General features: G+C 57.7%; 1 protein-coding gene across 1 annotated transcript in view; it reads left to right on the forward strand.

Moving 5' to 3' along the window:
- Positions 1-23,222, forward strand: part of LOC105489927 (AHNAK nucleoprotein 2) — a 41,968-nt gene extending 18,746 nt beyond the window's left edge. The window contains exons 2-6 of the mRNA XM_071099474.1: positions 1,970-2,232; positions 3,245-3,346; positions 4,312-4,462; positions 4,806-4,987; positions 5,144-23,222. Coding sequence (XP_070955575.1) covers positions 1,970-2,232; positions 3,245-3,346; positions 4,312-4,462; positions 4,806-4,987; positions 5,144-22,414 — 17,969 coding nt within the window. The 3' untranslated portion in view covers positions 22,415-23,222. The remainder of the gene's footprint in view (positions 1-1,969; positions 2,233-3,244; positions 3,347-4,311; positions 4,463-4,805; positions 4,988-5,143) is intronic.
- Positions 23,223-24,679: the final 1,457 nt, after the last annotated feature.

The following is a 24,679-nucleotide window of genomic DNA, read 5'->3' on the forward strand; positions in this document are numbered from 1 at the left end:
TTTTTTGAGACAGAGTCTTGCTCTGCCTGACTGGAGTGAGGTGGTGCAATCACAGCTCACTGCAGCCTCAACCTCTCAGGCTTAAGCTATCCTCCTGCCTCAGCCTCCTGAGCAGCTGGGACTATAGGCATGCACCACCATGACCCGCTAATTTTAAAAAAAAATTTTGGGCCGGATGCGGCAGCTCACGCCTGTAATCCCAGCACTTTGGTAGGCTGAGGCCGGTGGATCATGAGGTCAAGAGTTTGAGATCAGCCTGGCCACCATGGTGAAACCCCATTTCTACTAAAAATACAAAAATTAGCGGGGCATGGTAGCGCGTGCCTGTAGTCCCAGCTACTCGGGAGGCTGAGGCAGAAGAATTACTTGAACCCGGAAGGCAGAGGTTGAAGTGAGTCAAGATCGTGCTACTACACTTCATCCTGGGTGACAGAGTGAGACTCCGTCTCAAAAAAAAAAAAAAAAAATTGTAGAGATGAGATCTTACTATATTGCTCAGGCTGGCCTTGAATTTCTGGGCTCGAGCTATCGTCCCACCTCAGCCTCCCAAAGTGCTGGGATTACAGGCATAAGCCATCATGCCCAGACTATTTTGCCTTTATTTTTGAAGGATAGGTTGCTTAATATCAAATTCTTCGTTGACAACATTTTCTTTCAGCCCTTTGAATATACTGCTCCACTTTCTTGTGGCCTCTACGGTTTTGATGTGATTCAGATGTTAGTTGTATTTTTATGCCCTTATTATGTGATAGGTCCCTTTCTCTTGAGCATTTTGACTATGATGCGTCCAGGTGTGGATCTCTGTGTTTCTCCTGCTCAGGTTTTGTCGAGCTTCTTGGATTCTGCAGATTGTTTTCAGCCATCACTTCTTCAACTCTCTCTTCTGTCTCTTTATCTTCTGGTTAATGCTCTGAGGCTCTGTTTTTCTTCAATCAGCCTTCCTCCTGACCCCCGTTCTTCAAATTGGTTAATTTATATTAATCTACAAGTTGATGATTCTTCCGGTATCTCAAATCTATTGGTGAACCCCAGTAGTAAATTTTCAACTCCAGAATTTTTGCTTGCCTTTTAAAAAATAAGTTTTATTTCTTTATGAGATTCTTTCTTCATTATTGTTAACATATTTTCCATTAATTTTTTAAACATGGTTTTTTTTGTGTGTGTTTTGAACAAACTCTTTTTTTTTTTCTTTTTGAGATGGAGTTTCACTCTTGTTGCCCAGGCTGGAGTACAATGGTGCAATCTCGGCTCACCGCAACCTCCACCTCCCAGGTTCAAGCGATTCTCCTCCCTCAACCTCCTGAGTAGCTGGGATTACAGGCATGTGCCACCATGCCCGGCTAATTTTGTATTTTTAGTGGAGATGGGGTTTCTCCATGTTGGTCAGGCTGGTCTTGAACTCCCGACCTCAGGTGATATACCTTCCTCGGCCTCCCAAATTTTGGGATTACAGGTGTGAGCCACCGCGCCCAGCCTGAACAAACTTTTAATAGTTTCTTTGAAGTCTGTATTAAACCCAACACTGATGGACATTTAGAGATACTTTCCATTCACTGCTTTTTTTCTCAGTATGGATCATACATTCTTGTTTCTTTGCGTAACTTGTAATTTTTTGCTGGCTGCTGGACATTTTAGATAATACATTCGAGCAACTCTGGATTCTGATCCTCCCAGGGTGTGGTTATACAATAACTAACACCTTGTGTTTGTTTAGTAACTTTCTTGGACTAAATCTGTTCCAACTTGGAATAAGTCCAGTCTCAATTCAGTGCTACCTGACTTGATGCCACAGCCTCTCCAGCCCGATAGCTGTGGATCCTCCCCTGGCCCCTGAATTTGCTCTCAGATCCAGTGTCCAGGACAGGACTATGCCACCTCCACAGTATACATACACTCCTGGCTCCCTCCCCCGGGCCCCGATCTGCTCCCCCAGCCTGCTTATCTCCACTGACAGCCACTCTCTCTGCAGTGTCTGGCCGACAGCTGCAGCCCAGGGAGCCAGATGCAGAAACTGAAGATGACCACTCTGTAAGTGAGAGCGGGAGGAAGTGTGTCCTCCTCATACCCTGCCCCCATTCTCCCTGGGCCTTGGGAGAACTGAGTGGCAAAAGGAACTGGATTCTCTCCTGTCAGGTGACTGAAGGGCCTGCAGATGAGGTCATTCGACCACGGCCACAGGGGTCCTCACCTGTCTACGAATACACGACTGAGGCTGCTGACTTTGGACTCCAGGTGAGCCTGCTGGGCAGAGCCCCACAGGCACCCAGCTCTCCCCCTGCATCGTCCTGTGTGGGCAACTCACTCATGTCTGTGCAGCCCTGCCACCCTGCCTCGCTGCCCACTGGGCAGTGCCCACTCAGATGTCCTCTCAGACTCCTCTGTGCCCTTGGGTTCCTCCCTGCGGCTGGCCAGGGCACAGTGGGATGGAGGTGCCTGCAGCTCTTGTGAGCATGCGTGTGGGCGGATGGGGACAGGCCTCGTGTTACTGTGTGTGTGTTTCAGGGGCACAGGTTGTGTGCATACCTGAACCTGTGTAACACACTCATGCTGTCTTTGGGGACAAGGCCCCATGGCTACCTCTGGAGACAAGGACTTGGGGAAGGGATCAGAGGAGCCATGTCTATGAAAGGATTCCTTTTTGTACAATTTGAATTTCTTTTTTTTTTTTTTTTTGAGACGGAGTCTCGCTCTGTCGCCCAGGCTGGAGTGCAGTGGCCAGATCTCAGCTCACTGCAAGCTCCGCCTCCCGGGTTCACGCCATTCTCCTGCCTCAGCCTCCGGAGTAGCTGGGACTACAGGCTCCCGCCACCTCGCCTGGCTAGTTTTTTGTATTTTTTAGTAGAGACGGGGTTTCACCGGATTAGCCAGGATGGTCTCGATCTCCTGACCTTGTGATCCACCCGTCTCGGCCTCCCAAAGTGCTGGGATTACAGGCTTGAGCCACCCCGCCCGGCCTACAATTTGAATTTCTTATCTCCCTCCGTATGAAACTCTAGTTGCTGTGGGGCTTCCCTGTGGGCGCTGTGGGCTGTAGGCTGGGCCCTGTCAGGAAGCAGGAAGGCCGAGAGTTGCCTTTTCTCTGTGGATGTGCCTGGAGGGACCCGGCTCCCTCTGCACACAGCTGCATGTTGGAGGTTCTGGGCCCCTCTGAAGGGAGGGCTCCTGGTCTGGCACCAGCCTACCTGTGCCCCTCCCTGTCCCTGAGCTGGGGCAGGTGCCTAACTCCCAGCACTTGTGGCTGCAGGAAGACGCTCCCGGCAGGCAAGGTTCCACTGGGAGACGGAGATCCTGGTGGAAGCGGGATTCAGGGGACTCACGGACATTTTTCAGGATGAGTCGTCCAGAGGTGGGTACAGAAGGAGCTGAAGGTCACAGAGGTGTGTCCGTCCACAAAGGATCCAGCCAGAGAGTTTGAGGTCAGAGCAGGCGGGGGAGGAGCAAAGAGGCTGGCAGTGTGCCCGGTGCCCTGGGGAGGAGGGGTGTTCTTGTCCCCCTTGTCAGGCCTGGGGAAACGCAGGGGCTCCAGAAGGCTAAATCTGGTTCTGACCCTCCCCACTCCTCCCTGGTGTAGAGTTTGATGCATAGCCAAGCTCCCAGCCAGGTAGACCTGGCTGTGCAGACCTCAATTTCCTCCTCTGTACAATGGGGCAGTGCTGGTGTCTGTTGCATATTCAAGTCACGGGGCTGAAAGGGCCAGTCAGCACCCAGGCCATGTAACTATGGAAGGTGCTAGACTCTGCGAGCACCCGGTGATGAGGGGACTCTGCCTCTAAAGCAACTGTTCTTTTTTTTTTTTTTTCCCTGGATGCCCCAGCAGTCCAAGAGCTCTACAGGACACAGGCCCCATCCTGTCCCAGGTCTGGCAGGTTGCACCCAATGTCCCGTATTTTCCTTGGCATTGCTGTTCTTCCTTGTCTTGAGCATCAGGTGCCTTGCACACAATTCATACTTCACGTGTTTGTGAAGAATGCACAAAGGAGCTGAAAAGGGAACCTCTGGCCACAGGGAAAGCAGAAGTCGTTCTGCCCTGTTCCTGGTGCCCTGCTGGGCCTGGTGGCATGGACAGGCTGTGCCTAAGTCCTGGCAGGTTGGGGTGGGGACAAGAGTTCTGGAAGCTTCCAGCTGGCTTCCTCCAGAGCTCAGACACAGCTAGCTGAGCCCACCCGGTGGGTGCCCCACACTGTTCTGTGTTGTCCAGGCTGATGGGAAGGATGGTGGGGTGCCCATCCTCTGGAGACTCAGGTCCCAGCAGGGACGCTTACGGTGGGACTGGCACATGCTCACCATGGTCCTGATGTGCTTCTGCTCCAGTCCATGCAGGAGGCAACAGAGGTGACGCTGAAGACAGAGGTGGAGGCGGGAGCCAGTGGCTACAGTGTCACAGGCGGTGGGGACAAGGGGATCTTTGTCAAGCAAGTGCTGAAGGACTCCTCAGCTGCCAAGCTTTTCAACTTGAGAGAAGGTGCCATGGCAGTTCCATCCCTGGGGTCCCCATTCTCCCCACCAGAATGGGAGGGACCTGGAGGGGGGCATTGAGGGGGATAGGAGCCACACCTGGAGCCTAGGACGACCTCCTCACGTCTCTGCTCAGCTGCTTGAGGCTGGGATCACCCACTGCATCTAGTAAAATGGGGGACCCCATCCACCTTCCCTGTGCCTGAGACACTCGGTGGGGGACTGGTGGGGCAGACTCAGTGGGATCCCCCCTATGCATGCTCCTGGGGCCCTCCTCGCCAGCCAAGGCAAGACAGCAGACCCCATCTCATTCACACACCCGGCCCTGGGGCTGCTCTTTCTTGGTCTAGGGGATCAGCTGCTCAGTGCAACCGTGTTCTTTGACAACATAAAATATGAAGATGCTCTCAAAATCCTTCAGTACTCAGAGCCGTACAGGGTTCAGTTCAAAATCAGACGGCAGCTCCCTGCTCCACAGGATGAAGAGTGGGCCTCCAGCAATGCCCAGCATGGCCCACAGGGCAAGAAGGAGGTGAGACCACCATGCCTGTGGGGCAGGGCCCCAGCTGGCTTCACTACCCTGCTGGCTGAGCTGGGAGGGGATAGCACTCCCAATCCATCTGTCCCTGGGCCAGGGTCTCAGGCTTCTTGGACTGGTACCAACAGATTCCCTCTCCCTATGTTTCAGGACACGGATGTCGCTGATGGATGCAGAGAGACCCCCACGAAAACTCTGGAAGGAGATGGGGACCAAGAGAGACTCATCTCCAAACCCAGGGTGGGGAGAGGCAGGCAGACCCAGAGGGAGAGGCTCTCTTGGCCAAAATTTCAATCCATAAAGAGCAAGCGGGGGCCGGGACCCCAGAGGTCACACAGCTCGTCAGAGGCCTACGAGCCCAGGGACGCACATGACGTGTCCCCTACAAGCACAGACACAGAGGCCCAGCTCGCAGTGGAGCGCCAAGAGCAGAAGGCAGGGCCGGGCAGCCAGAGGAGGCGGAAGTTCCTCAACCTGAGATTCAGGACAGGCTCGGGACAGGGCCCTTCATCAACAGGAGAGCCAGGCAGGGGGTCCCAGAGAGGGGTGGGCCGTGCTGGGGTCCTGGAAGAGTTGGGGCCCTGGGGTGATAGCCTTGAGGACACTGGGGCTGCCACAGGCAGCAGGAGAGAGGAGAGGGCAGAACAGGATCGAGAAGTGACACAGTTGCCCACAGAGCTGGGTGACCCTAGAGCTTGTGAGGGAACCCCTGAGGAAGGGGGACTCAGGGCAGCCAGGTTCCACAGAAAGACCCTGGAGGGGCAGGCACAGGAGACAGCAGTGGCCCAGGGGAAGCCCAGGGCCCAGCCAACTCCTGGAATGAGCTGGGAGGGTGAAGGTGAGGGACTGCAGAGCCTGGAAATTGGGATCGCCAGACTGTCCTTGAGAGACACAACCGAAGGAGGCACACAGATCGGCCCACCCAAAATTAGGGTGCGAGTACACGATTTAAAGACACCAAAATTCGCATTTTCTACCGAAAAAGAGCCAGAAAGAGAAAGGCGCATTAGTGCCCCACAGCGAGGGAAGAGACAGGACCTGTCCTCAAAAGTGGGTACTGGCCTGAATGTTGAGGAGGTGGAAGGAGCAGGGTGGGAACCAGGCAGGGAACCAGCCACATACGCAGAAGCACAAGAGGGTGAAGGAGATGGAGAAGGACTACAGAGGACAAGGATCACCCAGGAACAGGACAAGGTCGGGGAAGACAGAGAAGGACAGATGAGAATGCCCAAGTTCAAGATACCATCCTTAGGATGGTCGCCAAGCAAGCAGGCAAAGACAGGGAGAGAAAAAGCCACACAAGACACAGAGCAGGAAAGGGCAGGAGAGGCCATAGCAACAGCCGACAGAAGAGAACAGGGAGGCACGGAGGCAGGACTAAAAGATAAGGAAGATAGAGACTCAATGACAAACGAAACAAAATTACAATTAACACATGACCAAAAACCCTTGAAAAAGGAACAAATTCTGAAAGAAAAGGATGTGGCCACCAAAGACAGCAAGTTCAAAATGCCCAAGTTCAAGATGCCATCCTTCGGAGTGTCGGACCCAGGCAAGTCCATCGAGACCTTGGTGGACATGTCTGTGTCAAAGATGGAGGCCGATGTGAGCCTCCCCTCCATGCAGGGGGAACTCAAGACCACTGACCTCAGCATTCAGCCCCCTTCCGCTGACCTGGAAGTCGAGGCTGTCCAGGTGGATATGAAGCTCCCGGAGGGCCATGTGCCCGAGGGAGCTGGCCTCAAAGGGCACCTGCCCAATGTGGAGATGCCAAGTTTGAAGATGCCCAAAGTGGACCTCAAAGGCCCCCAGGTGGATATCAAGGGCCCCAAGCTGGACCTGAAAGGCCCCAAGGTGGAGGTGACGGCCCCCGACATGGAGGTGTCTCTGCCCAGCGTGGAGGTGGACATCCAGGCCCCAGGAGCCAAGCTGGACGGCGCACGACTGGAGGGGGAACTGTCCCTGGCTGACAAGGATGTGACCGCGAAAGACAGCAAGTTCAAAATGCCCAAGTTCAAGATGCCGTCCTTTGGGGTGTCGGCCCCAGGCAAGTCCATCGAGGCCTCGGTGGACGTGTCCGTGCCAAAGGTGGAGGCCAATGCGAGCCTCCCCTCCATGGAGGGGGACCTCAAGACCACTGACCTCAGCATTCAGTCCCCTTCCGCCGAGCTGGAGGTACAGGCTGTCCAGGTGGACATGAAGCTCCCTGAGGGCCACATGCCCGAGGGAGCCAGCCTCAAAGGGCACCTGCCCAAGGTGCATATGCCCAGTTTGAAGATGCCCAAAGTGGACCTCAAGGGCCCCCAGGTGGATATCAAGGGCCCCAAGCTGGACCTGAAGGGCCCCAAGGTGCAGGTGACGGCCCCTGACGTGGAGGTGTCCCGGCCCAGCATGGAGGTGGAAATCCAGGCCCTGGGAGCCAAGCTGGATGATGCCCAGCTGGAGGGGGAACTGTCCCTGGCCGACAAGGACGTGACCACCAAACACACCAAATTCAAAATGCCCAAGTTCAAGATGCCATCCTTCGGGGTGTCGGCCCCAGGCAAGTCCATCGAGGCCTCGGTGGACGTGTCTGTGCCAAAGGTGGAGGCCGACGTGAGCCTCCCCTCCATGCAGGGGGACCTCAAGACCACTGACCTCAGCATTCAGCCCCCTTCCGCTGACCTGGAGGTCCAGGCTGTCCAGGTGGACGTGACGCTCCCAGAAGGCCACATGCCCGAAGGAGCCGGCCTCAAAGGGCATCTGCCCAAGGTGGAGATGCCAAGTTTGAAGATGCCCAAAGTAGACCTCAAAGGCCCCCAGGTGGATATCAAGGGACCCACGCTGGACCTGAAAGGCCCCAAGGCGGAGGTGACGGCCCCCGACGTGGAGGTGTCTCTTCCCAGCATGGAGGTGGACCACCAGACCCCAGGAGTCAAGCTGGATGGTGTGCGGCTGGAGGGGGACCTGTCCCTGGCCGACAAGGGCGTGACCACCAAAGACAGCAAGTTCAAAATGCCCAAATTCAAGATGCCGTCCTTCGGGGCGTCGGCCCCAGGCAAGTCCATTGAGGCCTCGGTGGACGTGTCTGTGCCAAAGATGGAGGCCGACGTGAGCCCCCACTCCATGCAGGGGGAACTCAAGACCACTGACCTCAGCATTGAGCCCCCATCCGCTGAGCTGGAGGTCCAGGCTGTCCAGGTGGACGTGAAGCTCCCTGAGGGCCACGTGCCTGAGGGAGCTGGCCTCAAAGGGCACCTGCCCAAGGTGCAGATGCCCAGTTTCAAGATGCCCAAAGTGGATGTCAAGGGCCCCAAGCTGGACCTGAAAGGCCCCAAGGCGGAGGTGATGACCCCTGACGTGGATGTGTCTCTGCCCAGCGTGGAGGTGGACATCCAGGCCCCAGGAGCCAAGCTGGACGGCGCACGGCTGGAGGGGGAACTGTCCCTGGCTGACAAGGATGTGACTGTGAAAGACAGCAAGTTCAAAATGCCCAAGTTCAAGATGCCGTCCTTCGGGGTGTTGGCCCCAGGCAAGTCCATCGAGGCCTCGGTGGACGTGTCTGCGCCGAAGGTGGAGGCCGACGTGAGCCTCGTCTCCATGCAGGGGGGTCTCAAGACCACGGACATAAGCATTCAGCCCCCTTCCGCCGACCTGGAAGTCCAGGCTGGCCAAGTGGACATGACGCTCCCAGAGGCCCACGTGCCCGAGGGAGCTGGCGTCAAAGGGCACCTGCCCAAGGTGGAGATGCCCAGTTTCAAGATGCCCAAAGTGGACCTGAAGGGCCCCCAGGTGCACATCAAGGGTCCCAAGCTGGACCTGAAAGGCCCCAAGGCGGAGGTGACGGCCCCTGATGGGGAGAGGTCTCTGCCCAGCATGGAGGTGGACATCCAGGCCCCGGCGGCCAAGCTGGACGGTGCAGGGATGGCGGGGGAACTGTCCCTAGCCGACAAGGATGTGACTGCCAAAGACAGCAAGTTCAAAATGCCCAAGTTCAAGATGCCATCCTTCGGGGTGTCGGCCCCAGGCAAGTCCATCGAGGCCTCGGTGGATGTGTCTGTGCCAAAGATGGAGGCCAACGTGAGCCTCCCCTCCATGCAGGGGGACCTCAAGACCACTGACTTCAGAATTCAGCCCCCTTCCGCTGACCTGGAGGTCCAGGCTGTCCAGGTGGATGTGACGCTACCGGAAGGCCACGTGCCCGAGGGAACCAGCCTCAAAGGGCACTTGCCCAAGGTGGAGATGCCAAGTTTGAAGATGCCCAAAGTGGATCTCAAAGGGCCCCAGGTGGATATCAAGGGCCCCAAGCTGGACCTGAAAGGCCCCAAGGCGGAGGTGACAGCCCCCGATGTGGAGGTGTCTCTGCTCAGCGTGGAGGTGGACCACCAGACCCCAGGAGTCAAGCTGGATGGCGTGCGGCTGGAGGGGGACCTGTCCCTGGCCGACAAGGACGTGACCGCCAAAGACAGCAAATTCAAAATGCCTAAGTTCAAGATGCCATCGTTCGGGCTGCCCGCCCCAGGCAAGTCCATGGAGGCCTCAGTGGACGTATCTGCGCCGAAGGTGGACTTCAAGACCACGGACATAAGCATTCAGCCCCCTTCCACCGATCTGGAGGTCCAGGCTGGCCAAGTGGATGTGAGGCTCCTGCAGGGCCACCTTCCCGAGGGAGCCGGCATCAAAGGGCACCTGCCCAAGGTGGAGATGCCCAGTTTCAAGATGCCCAAAGTGGACCTCAAGGGCCCCCAGGTGCACATCAAGGGCCCCAAGCTAGACCTGAAGGGCTCCAAGGTGGAGGAGACGGCCCCCGACATGGAGGTGTCTCTGCCCAGCGTGGAGGTTGACGTCCAGGCCCCGGCAGCCAAACTGGATGGCGTGGGGCTGGAGGGGGATCTGTCCTTGGCCCACAAGGATGTGACCGCCAAAGACAGCAAGTTCAAAATGCCCAAGTTTAAGATGCCATCCTTCGGGGTGTCGGCCCCAGGCAAGTCCATCGACGCCTCGATGGACGTGTCCACACCAAAGGTGGAGGCCGAACTGAGCCTCCCCTCCATTCAGGGGGACCTCAAGACCACTGACCTCAGCATTCAGCCCCCTTCCGCTGACCTGCAGGTCCAGGCTGTCCGGGTGGACATGACGCTCCCGGAAGGCTACGTGCCCGAGGGAGCTGGCCTCAAAGGGCACCTGCCCAAGGTGCAGATGCCCAGTTTCAAGATGCCCAAAGTGGACCTCAAAGGCCCCCGGGTTGATATCAAGAGCCCCACGCTGGACCTGAAAGGCCCCAAGGCGGAGGTGACAGCCCCCGTCGTGGAGGTGTCTCTGCCCAGCGTGGAGGTGGACATGCAGGCCCCAGGAGCCAAGCTGGATGATGCACGGCTGGAGGGGGACCTGTCCCTGGCCGACAAGGACGTGACCGCCAAACACAGCAAGTTCAAAATGCCCAAGTTCAAGATGCCATCCTTGGGGGTGTCGGCCCCAGGCAAGTCCATTGAGGCCTTGGTGGGCGTGTCTGTTCCAAAGGTGGAGGCCGACGTGAGCCCCCCCTCCATGCAGGGGGACCTCAAAACCACTGACCTCAGCATTCAGCCCTCTTCCGCCGACCTGGAGATCCAGGCTGTCCAGGTGGATATGACGCTCCCGGAGGGCCACCTGCCCGAGGGAGCTGGCGTCAAAGGGCACCTGCCCAAGGTGGAGATGCCCAGTTTCAAGATGCCCAAAGTGGACCTGAAGGGCCCCCAGGTGCACATCAAGGGCCCCAAGCTGGACCTGAAAGGCCCCAAGGCGGAGGTGACGGCCCCCGACGTGGAGGTGTGTCTGCCCATCATGGAGGTGGACATCCAGGCCCCGGCGACCAAGCTTGACGGTGCAGGGATGGAGGGGGGCCTGTCCCTAGCTGACAAGGACGTGACCGCCAAAGATGGCAAGTTCAAAATGCCCAAGTTCAAGATGCCATCCTTCGGAGTGTCGGCCCCAGGCAAGTCCATCGAGGCCTCTATGGACATGTCTGTGCCGAAGGTGGAGGCAGATGTGAGCCTCCCTTCCATGCAGGGGGACCTCGAGACCACAGACCTCAGCATTCAGCCCCCTTCTGCTCACCTGGAGGTCCAGGCTGTCCAGGTGGACGTGACGCTCCCTGAAGGCCATGTGCCCGAGGGAGCTGGCCTCAAAGGGCACCTACCTAAGATGGAGATGCCCAGTTTCAAGATGCCCAAAGTGGACCTCAAAGGCCCCCAGGTGGATATCAAGGGCCCCAAGCTGGACCTGAAAGGCCCCAAGGCAGAGGTGACGGCCCCCGACGTGGAGGTGTCTCTGCCCAGCGTGGAGGTGGATGTCCAGGCCCCAGGAGTCAAACTGGATGGCGCGCGGCTGGAGGGGGACCTATCCCTGGCTGACAAGGACGTGACCGCCAAAGACAGCAAATTCAAAATGCCCAAGTTCAAGATGCCATCGTTCGGGCTGTCCGCCCCAGGCAAGTCCATGGAGGCCTCAGTTGACCTGTCTGCGCCGAAGGTGGAGGCCGACGTGAGCCTCCCCTCCATGCAGGGGGACCTCAAGACCACGGACCTCAGCATTCAGCCCCCATCTGCCGACCTGGAAGTCCAGGCTGTACAGGTGGACATGACGCTCCTGGAGGGCCACTTGCCCGAGGGAGCCGGCGTCAAAGGGCACCTGCCCAAGGTGCAGATGCCCAGTTTCAAGATGCCCAAAGTGGACCTCAAAGGCCCCCAGGTGGATATCAAGGGCCCCAAGCTGGACCTGAAAGGCCCCAAGGCGGAGGTGACGGCCCCCGACGTGGAGGTGTCTCTGCCCAGCATGGAGGTGGACATCCAGGCCCCGGGAGCCAAGCTGGACCACACGCGGATGGAGGGGGACCTGACCGTAGCCGACAAGGACTTGACCGCAAAAGACAGCAAGTTCAAAATGCCCAAGTTCAAGATGCCGTCCTTTGGGGTGTCGGCCCCAGGCAAGTCCATCGAGGCCACGGTGGACGTGTCTGCGCCGAAGGTGGAGGCCGATGAGAGCCTCCCCTCCATGCAGGGGGAACTCAAGACCACTGACCTCAGCATTGAGCCCCCATCCGCTGAGCTGGAGGTCCAGGCTGTCCAGGTGGACGTGAAGCTCCCGGAGGGCCACGTGCCCGAGGGTGCTGGCCTCAAAGGGCACCTACCCAAGGTGCAGATGCCCAGTTTCAAGATGCCCAAAGTGGACATCAAGGGCCCCAAGGTGGACCTGAAAGGCCCCAAGGCGGAGGTGATGACCCCTGACGTGGATGTGTCTCTGCCCAGCGTGGAGGTGGACATCCAGGCCCCAGGAGCCAAGCTGGACGGCGCACGGCTGGAGGGGGAACTGTCCCTGGCTGACAAGGATGTGACTGTGAAAGACAGCAAGTTCAAAATGCCCAAGTTCAAGATGCCGTCCTTTGGGGTGTCGGCCCCAGGCAAGTCCATCGAGGCCTCGGTGGACGTGTCTGCGCCGAAGGTGGAGGCCGACGTGAGCCTCGTCTCCATGCAGGGGGATCTCAAGACCACGGACATAAGCATTCAGCCCCCTTCCGCCGACCTGGAAGTCCAGGCTGGCCAAGTGGACATGACGCTCCCAGAGGCCCACCTGCCCGAGGGAGCCGGCGTCAAAGGGCACCTGCCCAAGGTGGAGATGCCCAGTTTCAAGATGCCCAAAGTGGACCTGAAGGGCCCCCAGGTGCACATCAAGGGTCCCAAGCTGGACCTGAAAGGCCCCAAGGCGGAGGTGACGGCCCCCGACGTGGAGGTGTCTCTGCCCAGCGTGGAGGTGGACGTCCAGGCCCCAGGAGCCAAGCTGGATGATGCACGACTGGAGGGGGAACTGTCCCTGGCCGACAAGGACGTGTCCACCAAACACAGCAAGTTCAAAATGCCCAAGTTCAAGATGCCATCCTTCGGAGTGTCGGCCCCAGGCAAGTCCATCGAGGCCTCTATGGACATGTCTGTGCCGAAGGTGGAGGCAGATGTGAGCCTCCCTTCCATGCAGGGGGACCTCGAGACCACAGACCTCAGCATTCAGCCCCCTTCTGCTCACCTGGAGGTCCAGGCTGTCCAGGTGGACATGACGCTCCCTGAAGGCCATGTGCCCGAGGGAGCTGGCCTCAAAGGGCACCTACCTAAGATGGAGATGCCCAGTTTCAAGATGCCCAAAGTGGACCTCAAAGGCCCCCAGGTGGATATCAAGGGCCCCAAGCTGGACCTGAAAGGCCCCAAGGCAGAGGTGACGGCCCCCGACGTGGAGGTGTCTCTGCCCAGCGTGGAGGTGGATGTCCAGGCCCCAGGAGTCAAACTGGATGGCGCGCGGCTGGAGGGGGACCTATCCCTGGCTGACAAGGACGTGACCGCCAAAGACAGCAAATTCAAAATGCCCAAGTTCAAGATGCCATCGTTCGGGCTGTCCGCCCCAGGCAAGTCCATGGAGGCCTCAGTTGACCTGTCTGCGCCGAAGGTGGAGGCCGACGTGAGCCTCCCCTCCATGCAGGGGGACCTCAAGACCACGGACCTCAGCATTCAGCCCCCATCTGCCGACCTGGAAGTCCAGGCTGTACAGGTGGACATGACGCTCCTGGAGGGCCACTTGCCCGAGGGAGCCGGCGTCAAAGGGCACCTGCCCAAGGTGCAGATGCCCAGTTTCAAGATGCCCAAAGTGGACCTCAAAGGCCCCCAGGTAGATATCAAGGGCCCCAAGCTGGACCTGAAAGGCCCCAAGGCGGAGGTGACGGCCCCCGACGTGGAGGTGTCTCTGCCCAGCATGGAGGTGGACATCCAGGCCCCGGGAGCCAAGCTGGACCACACGCGGATGGAGGGGGACCTGACCGTAGCCGACAAGGACTTGACCGCAAAAGACAGCAAGTTCAAAATGCCCAAGTTCAAGATGCCGTCCTTTGGGGTGTCGGCCCCAGGCAAGTCCATCGAGGCCACGGTGGACGTGTCTGCGCCGAAGGTGGAGGCCGACGTGAGCCTCCCCTCCATGCAGGGGGACCTCAAGACCACTGACCTCAGCATTGAGCCCCCATCTGCTGAGCTGGAGGTCCAGGCTGTCCAGGTGGACGTGAAGCTCCCGGAGGGCCACGTGCCCGAGGGTGCTAGCCTCAAAGGGCACCTACCCAAGGTGCAGATGCCCAGTTTCAAGATGCCCAAAGTGGACATCAAGGGCCCCAAGCTGGACCTGAAAGGCCCCAAGGCGGAGGTGATGACCCCTGACGTGGATGTGTCTCTGCCCAGCGTGGAGGTGGACATCCAGGCCCCAGGAGCCAAGCTGGACGGCGCACGGCTGGAGGGGGAACTGTCCCTGGCTGACAAGGATGTGACTGTGAAAGACAGCAAGTTCAAAATGCCCAAGTTCAAGATGCCGTCCTTTGGGGTGTCGGCCCCAGGCAAGTCCATCGAGGCCTCGGTGGACGTGTCTGCGCCGAAGGTGGAGGCCGACGTGAGCCTCGTCTCCATGCAGGGGGATCTCAAGACCACGGACATAAGCATTCAACCCCCTTCCGCCGACCTGGAAGTCCAGGCTGGCCAAGTGGACATGACGCTCCCAGAGGCCCACCTGCCCGAGGGAGCCGGCATCAAAGGGCACCTGCCCAAGGTGGAGATTCCCAGTTTCCAGATGCCCAAAGTGGACCTGAAGGGCCCCCAGGTGCACATCAAGGGTCCCAAGCTGGACCTGAAAGGCCCCAAGGCGGAGGTGACGGCCCCCGACGTGGAGGTGTCTCTGCCCAGCGTGGAGGTGGACGTCCAGGCCCCAGGAGCCAAGCTGGATGATGCACGACTGGAGGGGGAACTGTCCCTGGCCGACAAGGACGTGTCCACCAAACACAGCAAGTTCAAAATGCCCAAGTTCAAGATGCCATCCTTCGGAGTGTCGGCCCCAGGCAAGTCCATCGAGGCCTCTATGGACATGTCTGTGCCGAAGGTGGAGGCAGATGTGAGCCTCCCCTCCATGCAGGGGGACCTCGAGACCACAGACCTCAGCATTCAGCCCCCTTCTGCTCACCTGGAGGTCCAGGCTGTCCAGGTGGACGTGACGCTCCCTGAAGGCCATGTGCCCGAGGGAGCTGGCCTCAAAGGGCACCTACCTAAGATGGAGATGCCCAGTTTCAAGATGCCCAAAGTGGACCTCAAAGGCCCCCAGGTGGATATCAAGGGCCCCAAGCTGGACCTGAAAGGCCCCAAGGCAGAGGTGACGGCCCCCGACGTGGAGGTGTCTCTGCCCAGCGTGGAGGTGGATGTCCAGGCCCCAGGAGTCAAACTGGATGGCGCGCGGCTGGAGGGGGACCTATCCCTGGCTGACAAGGACGTGACCGCCAAAGACAGCAAATTCAAAATGCCCAAGTTCAAGATGCCATCGTTCGGGCTGTCCGCCCCAGGCAAGTCCATGGAGGCCTCAGTTGACCTGTCTGCGCCGAAGGTGGAGGCCGACGTGAGCCTCCCCTCCATGCAGGGGGACCTCAAGACCACGGACCTCAGCATTCAGCCCCCATCTGCCGACCTGGAAGTCCAAGCTATACAGGTGGACATGACGCTCCTGGAGGGCCACTTGCCCGAGGGAGCCGGCGTCAAAGGGCACCTGCCCAAGGTGCAGATGCCCAGTTTCAAGATGCCCAAAGTGGACCTCAAAGGCCCCCAGGTGGATATCAAGGGCCCCAAGCTGGACCTGAAAGGCCCCAAGGCGGAGGTGACGGCCCCCGACGTGGAGGTGTCTCTGCCCAGCATGGAGGTGGACATCCAGGCCCCGGGAGCCAAGCTGGACCACACGCGGATGGAGGGGGACCTGACCGTAGCCGACAAGGACTTGACCGCAAAAGACAGCAAGTTCAAAATGCCCAAGTTCAAGATGCCGTCCTTTGGGGTGTCGGCCCCAGGCAAGTCCATCGAGGCCACGGTGGACGTGTCTGCGCCGAAGGTGGAGGCCGATGAGAGCCTCCCCTCCATGCAGGGGGAACTCAAGACCACTGACCTCAGCATTGAGCCCCCATCCGCTGAGCTGGAGGTCCAGGCTGTCCAGGTGGACGTGAAGCTCCCGGAGGGCCACGTGCCCGAGGGTGCTGGCCTCAAAGGGCACCTACCCAAGGTGCAGATGCCCAGTTTCAAGATGCCCAAAGTGGACGTCAAGGGCCCCAAGGTGGACCTGAAAGGCCCCAAGGCGGAGGTGATGACCCCTGACGTGGATGTGTCTCTGCCCAGCGTGGAGGTGGACATCCAGGCCCCAGGAGCCAAGCTGGACGGCGCACGGCTGGAGGGGGAACTGTCCCTGGCTGACAAGGATGTGACTGCGAAAGACAGCAAGTTCAAAATGCCCAAGTTCAAGATGCCGTCCTTTGGGGTGTCGGCCCCAGGCAAGTCCATCGAGGCCTCGGTGGACGTGTCTGCGCCGAAGGTGGAGGCCGACGTGAGCCTCGTCTCCATGCAGGGGGATCTCAAGACCACGGACATAAGCATTCAGCCCCCTTCCGCCGACCTGGAAGTCCAGGCTGGCCAAGTGGACATGACGCTCCCAGAGGCCCACCTGCCCGAGGGAGCCGGCGTCAAAGGGCACCTGCCCAAGGTGGAGATGCCCAGTTTCAAGATGCCCAAAGTGGACCTGAAGGGCCCCCAGGTGCACATCAAGGGTCCCAAGCTGGACCTGAAAGGCCCCAAGGCGGAGGTGACGGCCCCCGACGTGGAGGTGTCTCTGCCCAGCGTGGAGGTGGACGTCCAGGCCCCAGGAGCCAAGCTGGATGATGCACGACTGGAGGGGGAACTGTCCCTGGCCGACAAGGACGTGTCCACCAAACACAGCAAGTTCAAAATGCCCAAGTTCAAGATGCCATCCTTCGGAGTGTCGGCCCCAGGCAAGTCCATCGAGGCCTCTATGGACATGTCTGTGCCGAAGGTGGAGGCAGATGTGAGCCTCCCCTCCATGCAGGGGGACCTCGAGACCACAGACCTCAGCATTCAGCCCCCTTCTGCTCACCTGGAGGTCCAGGCTGTCCAGGTGGACGTGACGCTCCCTGAAGGCCATGTGCCCGAGGGAGCTGGCCTCAAAGGGCACCTACCTAAGATGGAGATGCCCAGTTTCAAGATGCCCAAAGTGGACCTCAAAGGCCCCCAGGTGGATATCAAGGGCCCCAAGCTGGACCTGAAAGGCCCCAAGGCAGAGGTGACGGCCCCCGACGTGGAGGTGTCTCTGCCCAGCGTGGAGGTGGATGTCCAGGCCCCAGGAGTCAAACTGGATGGCGCGCGGCTGGAGGGGGACCTATCCCTGGCTGACAAGGACGTGACCGCCAAAGACAGCAAATTCAAAATGCCCAAGTTCAAGATGCCATCCTTTGGGGTGTCAGCCCCAGGCAAGTCCATCGAGGCCTCGGTGGACGTGTCTGCGCCGAAGGTGGAGGCCGACGTGAGCCTCCCCTCCATGCAGGGGGACCTCAAGACCACTGACTTCAGCATTCAGCCCCCTTCCGCCGAGCTGGAGGTCCAGGCTGTCCAGGTGGATGTGAGGCTCCCTGAGGGCCACGTGCCCGAGGGAGCTGGCCTCCAAGGGCACCTGCCGAAGGTACAGATGCCCAGTTTCAAGATGCCCAAAGTGGACCTCAAAGGCCCCCAGGTGGATATCAAGGGCCCCAAGCTGGACCTGAAAGGCCCCAAGGCCGAGGTGATGGCTCCCGACGTGGAGGTGTCTCTGCCCAGTGTGGAGGTGGACATCCAGGTCCCGGGAGCCAAGCTGGACCGCACACGGATGGAGGAGGAACTGTCCGTAGCCGACAAAGACTTGACCACCAAAGACAGCAAGTTCAAAATGCCCAAGTTCAAGATGCCATCCTTCAGGGTGTCGGCCCCAGGCAAGTCCATCGAGGCCTCGATGGACGTGTCTACACCAAAGGTGGAGGCCGAACTGAGCCTCCCCTCCATTCAGGGTGACCTCAAGACCACTGACCTCAGCATTGAGCCCCCTTCCACTGAGCTGGAGGTCCAGGCTGTCCAGGTGGACATGACACTCCCGGAGGGCCACCTGCCCGAGGGAGCCAGCCTCAAAGGGCACCTGCCCAGGGTGCAGATGCCCAGTTTTGAGATGCCCAAAGTGGACGTCAAGGGCCCCAAGCTGGACCTGAAAGTCCCCAAGGCAGAAGTGATGACCCCCAACGTGGATGTGTCTCTGCCCAGCGTGGAGGTGGACATCCAGGCCCCAGGAGCCAAGCTGGACGGCGCATGGCTGGAGGGGGAACTGTCCCTGGCTGACAAGGATGTGACCTCGAAAGACAGCAAGTTCAAAATGCCCAAGTTCAAGATGCCGTCCTTTGGGGTGTCGACACCAGGCAAGTCAATTGAGGCCTCAGTGGACATGTCCGTGCCAAAGGTGGAGGCCAACGTGAGCCTCCCCTCCATGCAGGGGGACCTCAAGACCACTGACTTCAGCATTCAGCCCCCTTCTGCCGAGCTGGAGGTCCAGGCTGTCCAGGTGGACGTGAAGCTCCCTGAGGGCCATGTGCCTGATGGAGCCAGCCTCAAAGGGCACCTGCCCAAGGTGCAGATGCCCAGTTTGAAGATGCCCAAAGTGGACCTCAAAGGCCCCCAAGTGGATATCAAGGGCTCCAAGCTGGACCTGAAGGGCCCCAAGGTGCAGGTGACGGCCCCCGACATGGAGATGTCCCAGCCCAGCATGGAGGTGGAAATCCAGGCTCCAGGAGCCAAGCTGGATGATGCCCAGCTGGAGGGGGAACTGTCCCTGGCTGACAAGGACGTGACCACCAAACACAGCAAGTTCAAAATGCCCAAGTTCAAGATGCCATCCTTTGGGGTGTCAGCCCCAGGCAAGTCCATCGAGGCCTCGGTGGACGTGTGTGTGCCGAAGGTGGAGGCCGACGTGAGCCTCCCCTCCATGCAGGGGGACCTCAAGACCACGGACCTCAGCATTCAGCCCCCATCCGCCGACCTGGAAGTCCAGGCTGTCCAGGTGGACATGACGCTCCCGGAGGGCCACTTGCCCGAGGGAGCCGGCGTCAAAGGGCACCTGCCCAAGGTGCAGATGCCCAGTTTGAAGATGCCCAAAGTGGACCTCAAAGGCCCCCAGGTGGATATCAAGGGCCCCAAGCTGGACCTGAAAGGCCCCAAGGCAGAGGTGACGGCCCCTGACGTGGAGGTGTCTCTGCCCAGCGTGGAGGTGGATGTCCAGGCCCCAGGAGTCAAACTGGATGGCGCGCGGCTGGAGGGGGACCTATCCCTGGCTGACAAGGACGTGACCACCAAAGACAGCAAATTCAAAATGCCCAAGTTCAAGATGCCATCGTTCGGGCTGTCCGCCCCAAGCAAGTCCATGGAGGCCTCGGTGGACGTGTCTGCGCCGAAGGTGGAAGCCGACGTGAGCCTCCCCTCCATGCAGGGGGACCTCAAGACCACTGACTTCAGCATTCAGCCCTCTTCCGCTGAGCTGGAGGTCCAGGCTGTCCAGGTGGACGTGAAGCTCCCGGAGGGTGCTGCCTTGGCCCCTGAGCTTGCTCTGGAAATTCCTTCTGGGTCTCAGGCTGAGTTTCCTCTTCCCAAAACAGAGTGCTCTGCTGACCTGCAACCTCCAGAGGGAGTTCCAATATCTGAAACGGAGAGTCACTCTGGTCCACTGAATTCCATGATTCCTGTTTCTCTTGGTCAGGTGTCTTTTCCTAAATTCTATAAACCAAAGTTTGTGTTTTCAGTTCCCCAAATGTCAGTTCCTGAGGGAGACTTACATGCAGCAGCGGGTGCCCCAGTCATGTCTCCTCTTAGCCCTGGAGAGGGAGTGCAGTGCCCCTTGCCAAGCACCCATCTGCCATCCCCAGGCACCTCTGTGTCCCAGGGCCCGGAAGAGCTTGTGGCCTCCTTGCAGACATCAGTAGCGGTCCCCGGAGAAGCCCCTTCTGAAGATACTGACCACGAAGGGAAAGGGAGTCCCTTCAAAATGCCTAAGATTAAGCTTCCATCATTTAGGTGGTCCCCGAAGAAGGAAGCAGGGCCAAAGGTGGACCCAGAATGCAGCGTGGAGGACTCAAAACTCAGCCTGGTTTTAGACAAGGATGAAGTGGCCCCGAAGTCTGCCATGCACATAGATCTGCCTCCTGAGAGGGATGGAGAGAAGGAAAGGAGCACAAAGCCTGGCTTCGCCATGCCAAAACTTGCACTACCCAAAATGAAGGCTTCTAAGAGTGGGGTCAGCCTGCCACAGATAGACATGGATCCTTCTCTTTCTAGTGTCACAGCAGGGGGTAGCTTTCAAGACACAGAAAAGGCCAGCACTGACGGTGGTGGGGGAGGACTTGGTGCAACAGCAAGTGCCACAGAAGGTGAGGATGTGAACCTCCCCTGTCCACAGGTCCGCATTCCCAGTTTGGGCTTTGCCAAACCTGATCTCAGATCCTCCAAGGCCAAGGGGCAGGTGAGCCAGTCTGAAGCTGACCTGCCTCTTCCCAAACATGGTCTGTCTACCGAAGGTGACAGCAAAGGATGTGGGCTCGGCGATGTCCCAGCAAGCCAGCCTTGTGGGGAGAGGATAGCTCCCACACCTGAAGACCCCCTCCAGCCATCCTGTAGAAAACCAGATGCTGAAGTCCCCACAGTGGAAAGCCCAGAGGAGGAAGCCACGACCAGGGACTCGCAGGAAAGCTGGTTTAAAATGCCCAAGTTCCGCATGCCCAGCCTTAGGCGCTCTTCCAGGGACAGAGGCGGGGCTGGAAAGCTGGAAGTGGCTCAGACACAGGCACCGGCAGCAACAGGGGATGAAGCAGCAGCTAGAATCAAAGAGTTCCTTGTTTCTGGGTCAAACATGGAGGCAAGTATGTCCCTACAGCTCCCAGAGGCAGATGCAGAAGTGACAGCTTCTGAGAGCAAATCATCCACAGATGTTCTAAGGTGTGATCTTGACAGCACAGGCTTGAAGCTGCACCTTTCCACTGCTGGGATGACCGGGGATGAGCTTTCCACTTCTGAGGTCAGGATCCATCCAACCAAAGGACCTCTCCCTTTTCAGATGCCTGGCATGAGGCTTCCAGAAACCCAGGTTCTTCCAGGAGAAATACATGAGACTCCTCTTTCCAAGCCAGGACATGACCTTGCCAGCATGGAGGATAAAACAGAGACATGGTCATCCCAGCCTGAAGGTCCACTTAAACTGAAAGCTTCAAGTACTGATATGCCATCCCACATTTCTGTGGTTAATATGGATCAACTGTGGGAAGATTCTGTACTAACTGTCAAATTCCCCAAATTAAAGGTACCGAGGTTCTCCTTCCCTGCCCCCAGCTCAGAGGATGACGTGTTCATCCCCACTGTGAGGGAAGTGCAGTGTCCAGAGGCAAATATTGACATAGCCCTTTGTAAGGAAAGTCCAGGGCTCTGGGGAGCCAGCATCCTGAAGGCAGGTGCTGGGGTCCCCAGGGAGCAGCCTGTGGAGCTTAACCTGCCTTTGGAAGCTTCCCCAATTTCAAAGGTTAGAGTGCATATTCAGGGTGCTCAGGTTGAAAGTCAAGAAGTCACTATACACAGCATAGTGACACCAGAGTTTGTAGATCTCTCAGCACCCAGGGCTTTTTCCACTCAGATTGTGCGGGAATCAGAGATCCCTGCATCAGAGATTCAAACACCTTCATATGGATTTTCCTTATTAAAGGTGAAAATCCCAGAGCCCCGCACGCAGGCTACAGTGTACACAACAGTGACTCAGCACTCTAGGACTCAGGAGGGTGCAGAAGAGGCTCCCACACAAGCTGCCCCAGGAGCAGACTCCATTTCTGGAGATCTCCAGCCTGACACTGGAGAACCATTTGAGATGATCTCTTCCAGCGTCAATGTACTGGGACAGCAAACACTCACATTTGAACTTCCTTCTGGCCATCAGCTTGCAGACAGCTGTTCAGATGAGGAGCCAGCAGAAATTCTTGAGTTTCCCCCTGATGATAGCCAAGAGGCAACCACACCACTGGTGGATGAAGGCAGGGCTCCAAAAGAGAAACCAGAAAGTAAAAAATCTGGTCTGCTCTGGTTTTGGCTTCCAAATATTGGGTTTTCCTCTTCTGTTGATGAGACAGGTGTCGATTCCAAAAATGACATCCAGAGATCTGCTCCTATTCAAACACAGCCTGAGGCACGACCAGAGGCAGAACTGCCTAAAAAACAGGAGAAGGCAGGCTGGTTCCGATTTCCCAAATTAGGGTTCTCCTCATCTCCTACCAAGAAAAGCAAAAGCACCGAAGATGAGGCAGAGCTGGAAGAACAAAAACTTCAAGAAGAAACAATCACCTTTTTTGATGCCCAAGAAAGTTTCTCCCCTGAAGAGAAGGAAGAGGGTGAACTGGTCGGGCCTGTGGGCACTGGGCTGGACTCCGGAGTGACAGTGACATCTGCGGCAAGAACAGAGTTAATCCTGCTAGAGCAGAACAAAAAAGCTGATGATGTAGGCAAAGGCTCAGTCCTGTGACCAAATGAAGGCTGAGAGCTATGGCTCATCAGCATAAGAGAGATGCAAAAACTAAGTTGGAAAGTAAAGGCTACACACACATATGGAGTACCCCATCCCACAGCACATTACATCCACCTCACTTCACAGAACTGAGAACAGAGCAGAAATGACCAGAACACCTTTGTCACCATCACACTGCCCTCCTAAAATGGAACCAAAGCTTTGGATGCAAAGAAGGCACCCTGACTTCCCACAAGACACCAGAATTCACACGGTACTCAGAGGCATTGCTGGGAAAGTTTGTTGGTCTTTATTAGAAAAAGTTCAAGAGACCTGTCCATAATACCCAATAGAACATGAGTGTTTCTTTGAGGAAAGGGTTCTAATGTCTGTGGTGTACGAGTAGTTTTTGGTATAACTTCTTTCCTGCTGCTGCTGCTTCCTGGCAAACATAGTTTTCCTATTTCAGGCAGAGTGCGGTATATTCCAGGAGACGCTGTTTCCTTCTCTCTTAGCTTACTTCTTTGTTGAATTCTCACTAATGGCAAGCTTCAAGATGTTTTGTGTGACAATACACACGTGCTAGGCAGAAGGGTGATGGCGTCCAGTGGCTGGCAGCCGGGCCAGCAGAAGCCAGGACATCTGTGAGTTGTCATTCTCATCTATCCATGTCCACTTGCTTGCCAGCATCCACCAGTGCCTTGCCAGCGTGCACGGTCCCACATTGTGGCCCCTGAGTCTCCTAATGTACATGCTGCAGCCAGAATGCAGATGGAGCTGGCTTGGCTGTTCCCTGGATGGGCAATAAAGAAAGTGCTGCATCCCACGGTGAAGGCTGCTGAGGTCTTCTGTCTACGGGTGGAAGTTTACCAGTGCTTTCCCCCCACACACTCTGGTCTCTACTAAGTAGCTCTAGAGAACAGTCAAGGAGGAACATTAGAGTGGTTGCCTATGTATCATCCATTTGTCCAGGTCCTCCTCTGAGCTAGAGGCTGTGAGGAAGACAAGGAAGATAGGGCTGAGTTCACAGTGTGGCAGGGACACTGTGAATCCTGGTCTCTAAACCCTCCCTTCCTTCCTCCAGCTGGAGGCAGTGTGGAATGGGAGATAGAGTGCAGAGTGGGGACAGCACAGAAAGGTGTCCTTGGTCATCTTTAGTGGCCCATCCTCAGAAGCTTCCTTTATCACAGAGGCTCTCTTGGGCAGACCACAGGAAGCAAATCCACGTGCAGTAGTGGAGTGAGGTTCAAGGGGTTCCCTATAGTCTTTCAGTGGTCAGATCTCTTCCCAGCTGCCCTCAGATGCTCCTGCTGGGTTCATGGGTATGCAGTGTTCAAGGGGGTGGTTAGAACTTGTCCCCAGCTCCCTCCTGGCTTGGGTGGGCTCCTGGTGAGTAGCGCTCATGGACCCCTGGGGAGGTGGCTGTTCTCATGGCTGTGGGCATGGGAGCAAGAGCTGGGCTGTAGCCAATCTGGAGGACGACAGTGCCTGAAGGGTGAAGGCCACTCTGAGGCTACCACTCCTTGTGCTGCCCTGAGAGGTTCCAGAGGAGTGACAGCTATGGGGTGCAGGAGCCTGGGCAGGGGAGAGGCTGGGTTCTTTCCCCATGCCACCATGGGCATATGTTCCCTGTGCTGAGTTGGCGAGGCCCATGGGTGTCATCCAAGTTAGGGGACATAGAAGCCTCTAGAAAGTGAACTGACACAGGTCCCCTGGGGGCTCACAAGCAGGGGAAGGGGGAAGGGAAATTTGGTGGGCACTCATCCCACAGTTAAGCAAGGCTGTCACCCCCTCCCTTCCCAGGGCTTCCTGCCTCCTCTACTCCAACTTGTGTGTGCCAGACAAGCTAGGTGAGTGCAGCCCAGGGAGCACTGCAGAGGGAGGAGTCTGCCTGGCTCCATGGGGCTTTTATCCCTCTCTGATCCCAGAGTCAAGGCCTGGGATAGTGGGGACCTTGGTGCTAGAGGCCAGAGAGACAGCTGTCCCAGCACATGAGAAGTGGCTGAGCAGCAGGGGCCCCCACAGGGTTCTCACGTGGCCTTGGTTCTCTGTGTATGAGTTATCTATGCTGCATAACATCAGCACTCACTACAAATGAGCAACTTAAAACAACACATATTTATGATCTCCCAGTTTTTGTAGATCAGCCCAAGTGTGGCTTTGTTGGGTTCTCTGCTCAAGGTCCCATTAGGCGTCAATCAAGGTGTCAGCTGGGGCTGTGGTCTCCCCTTCAGGCATGACCAGGAAAGAAGCCACTTCTGAAGCTCACATTTAAGCTTCAGT

Source organism: Macaca nemestrina, chromosome 7, assembly GCF_043159975.1.
Source record: "Macaca nemestrina isolate mMacNem1 chromosome 7, mMacNem.hap1, whole genome shotgun sequence".
NCBI lineage: Eukaryota > Metazoa > Chordata > Mammalia > Primates > Cercopithecidae > Macaca > Macaca nemestrina.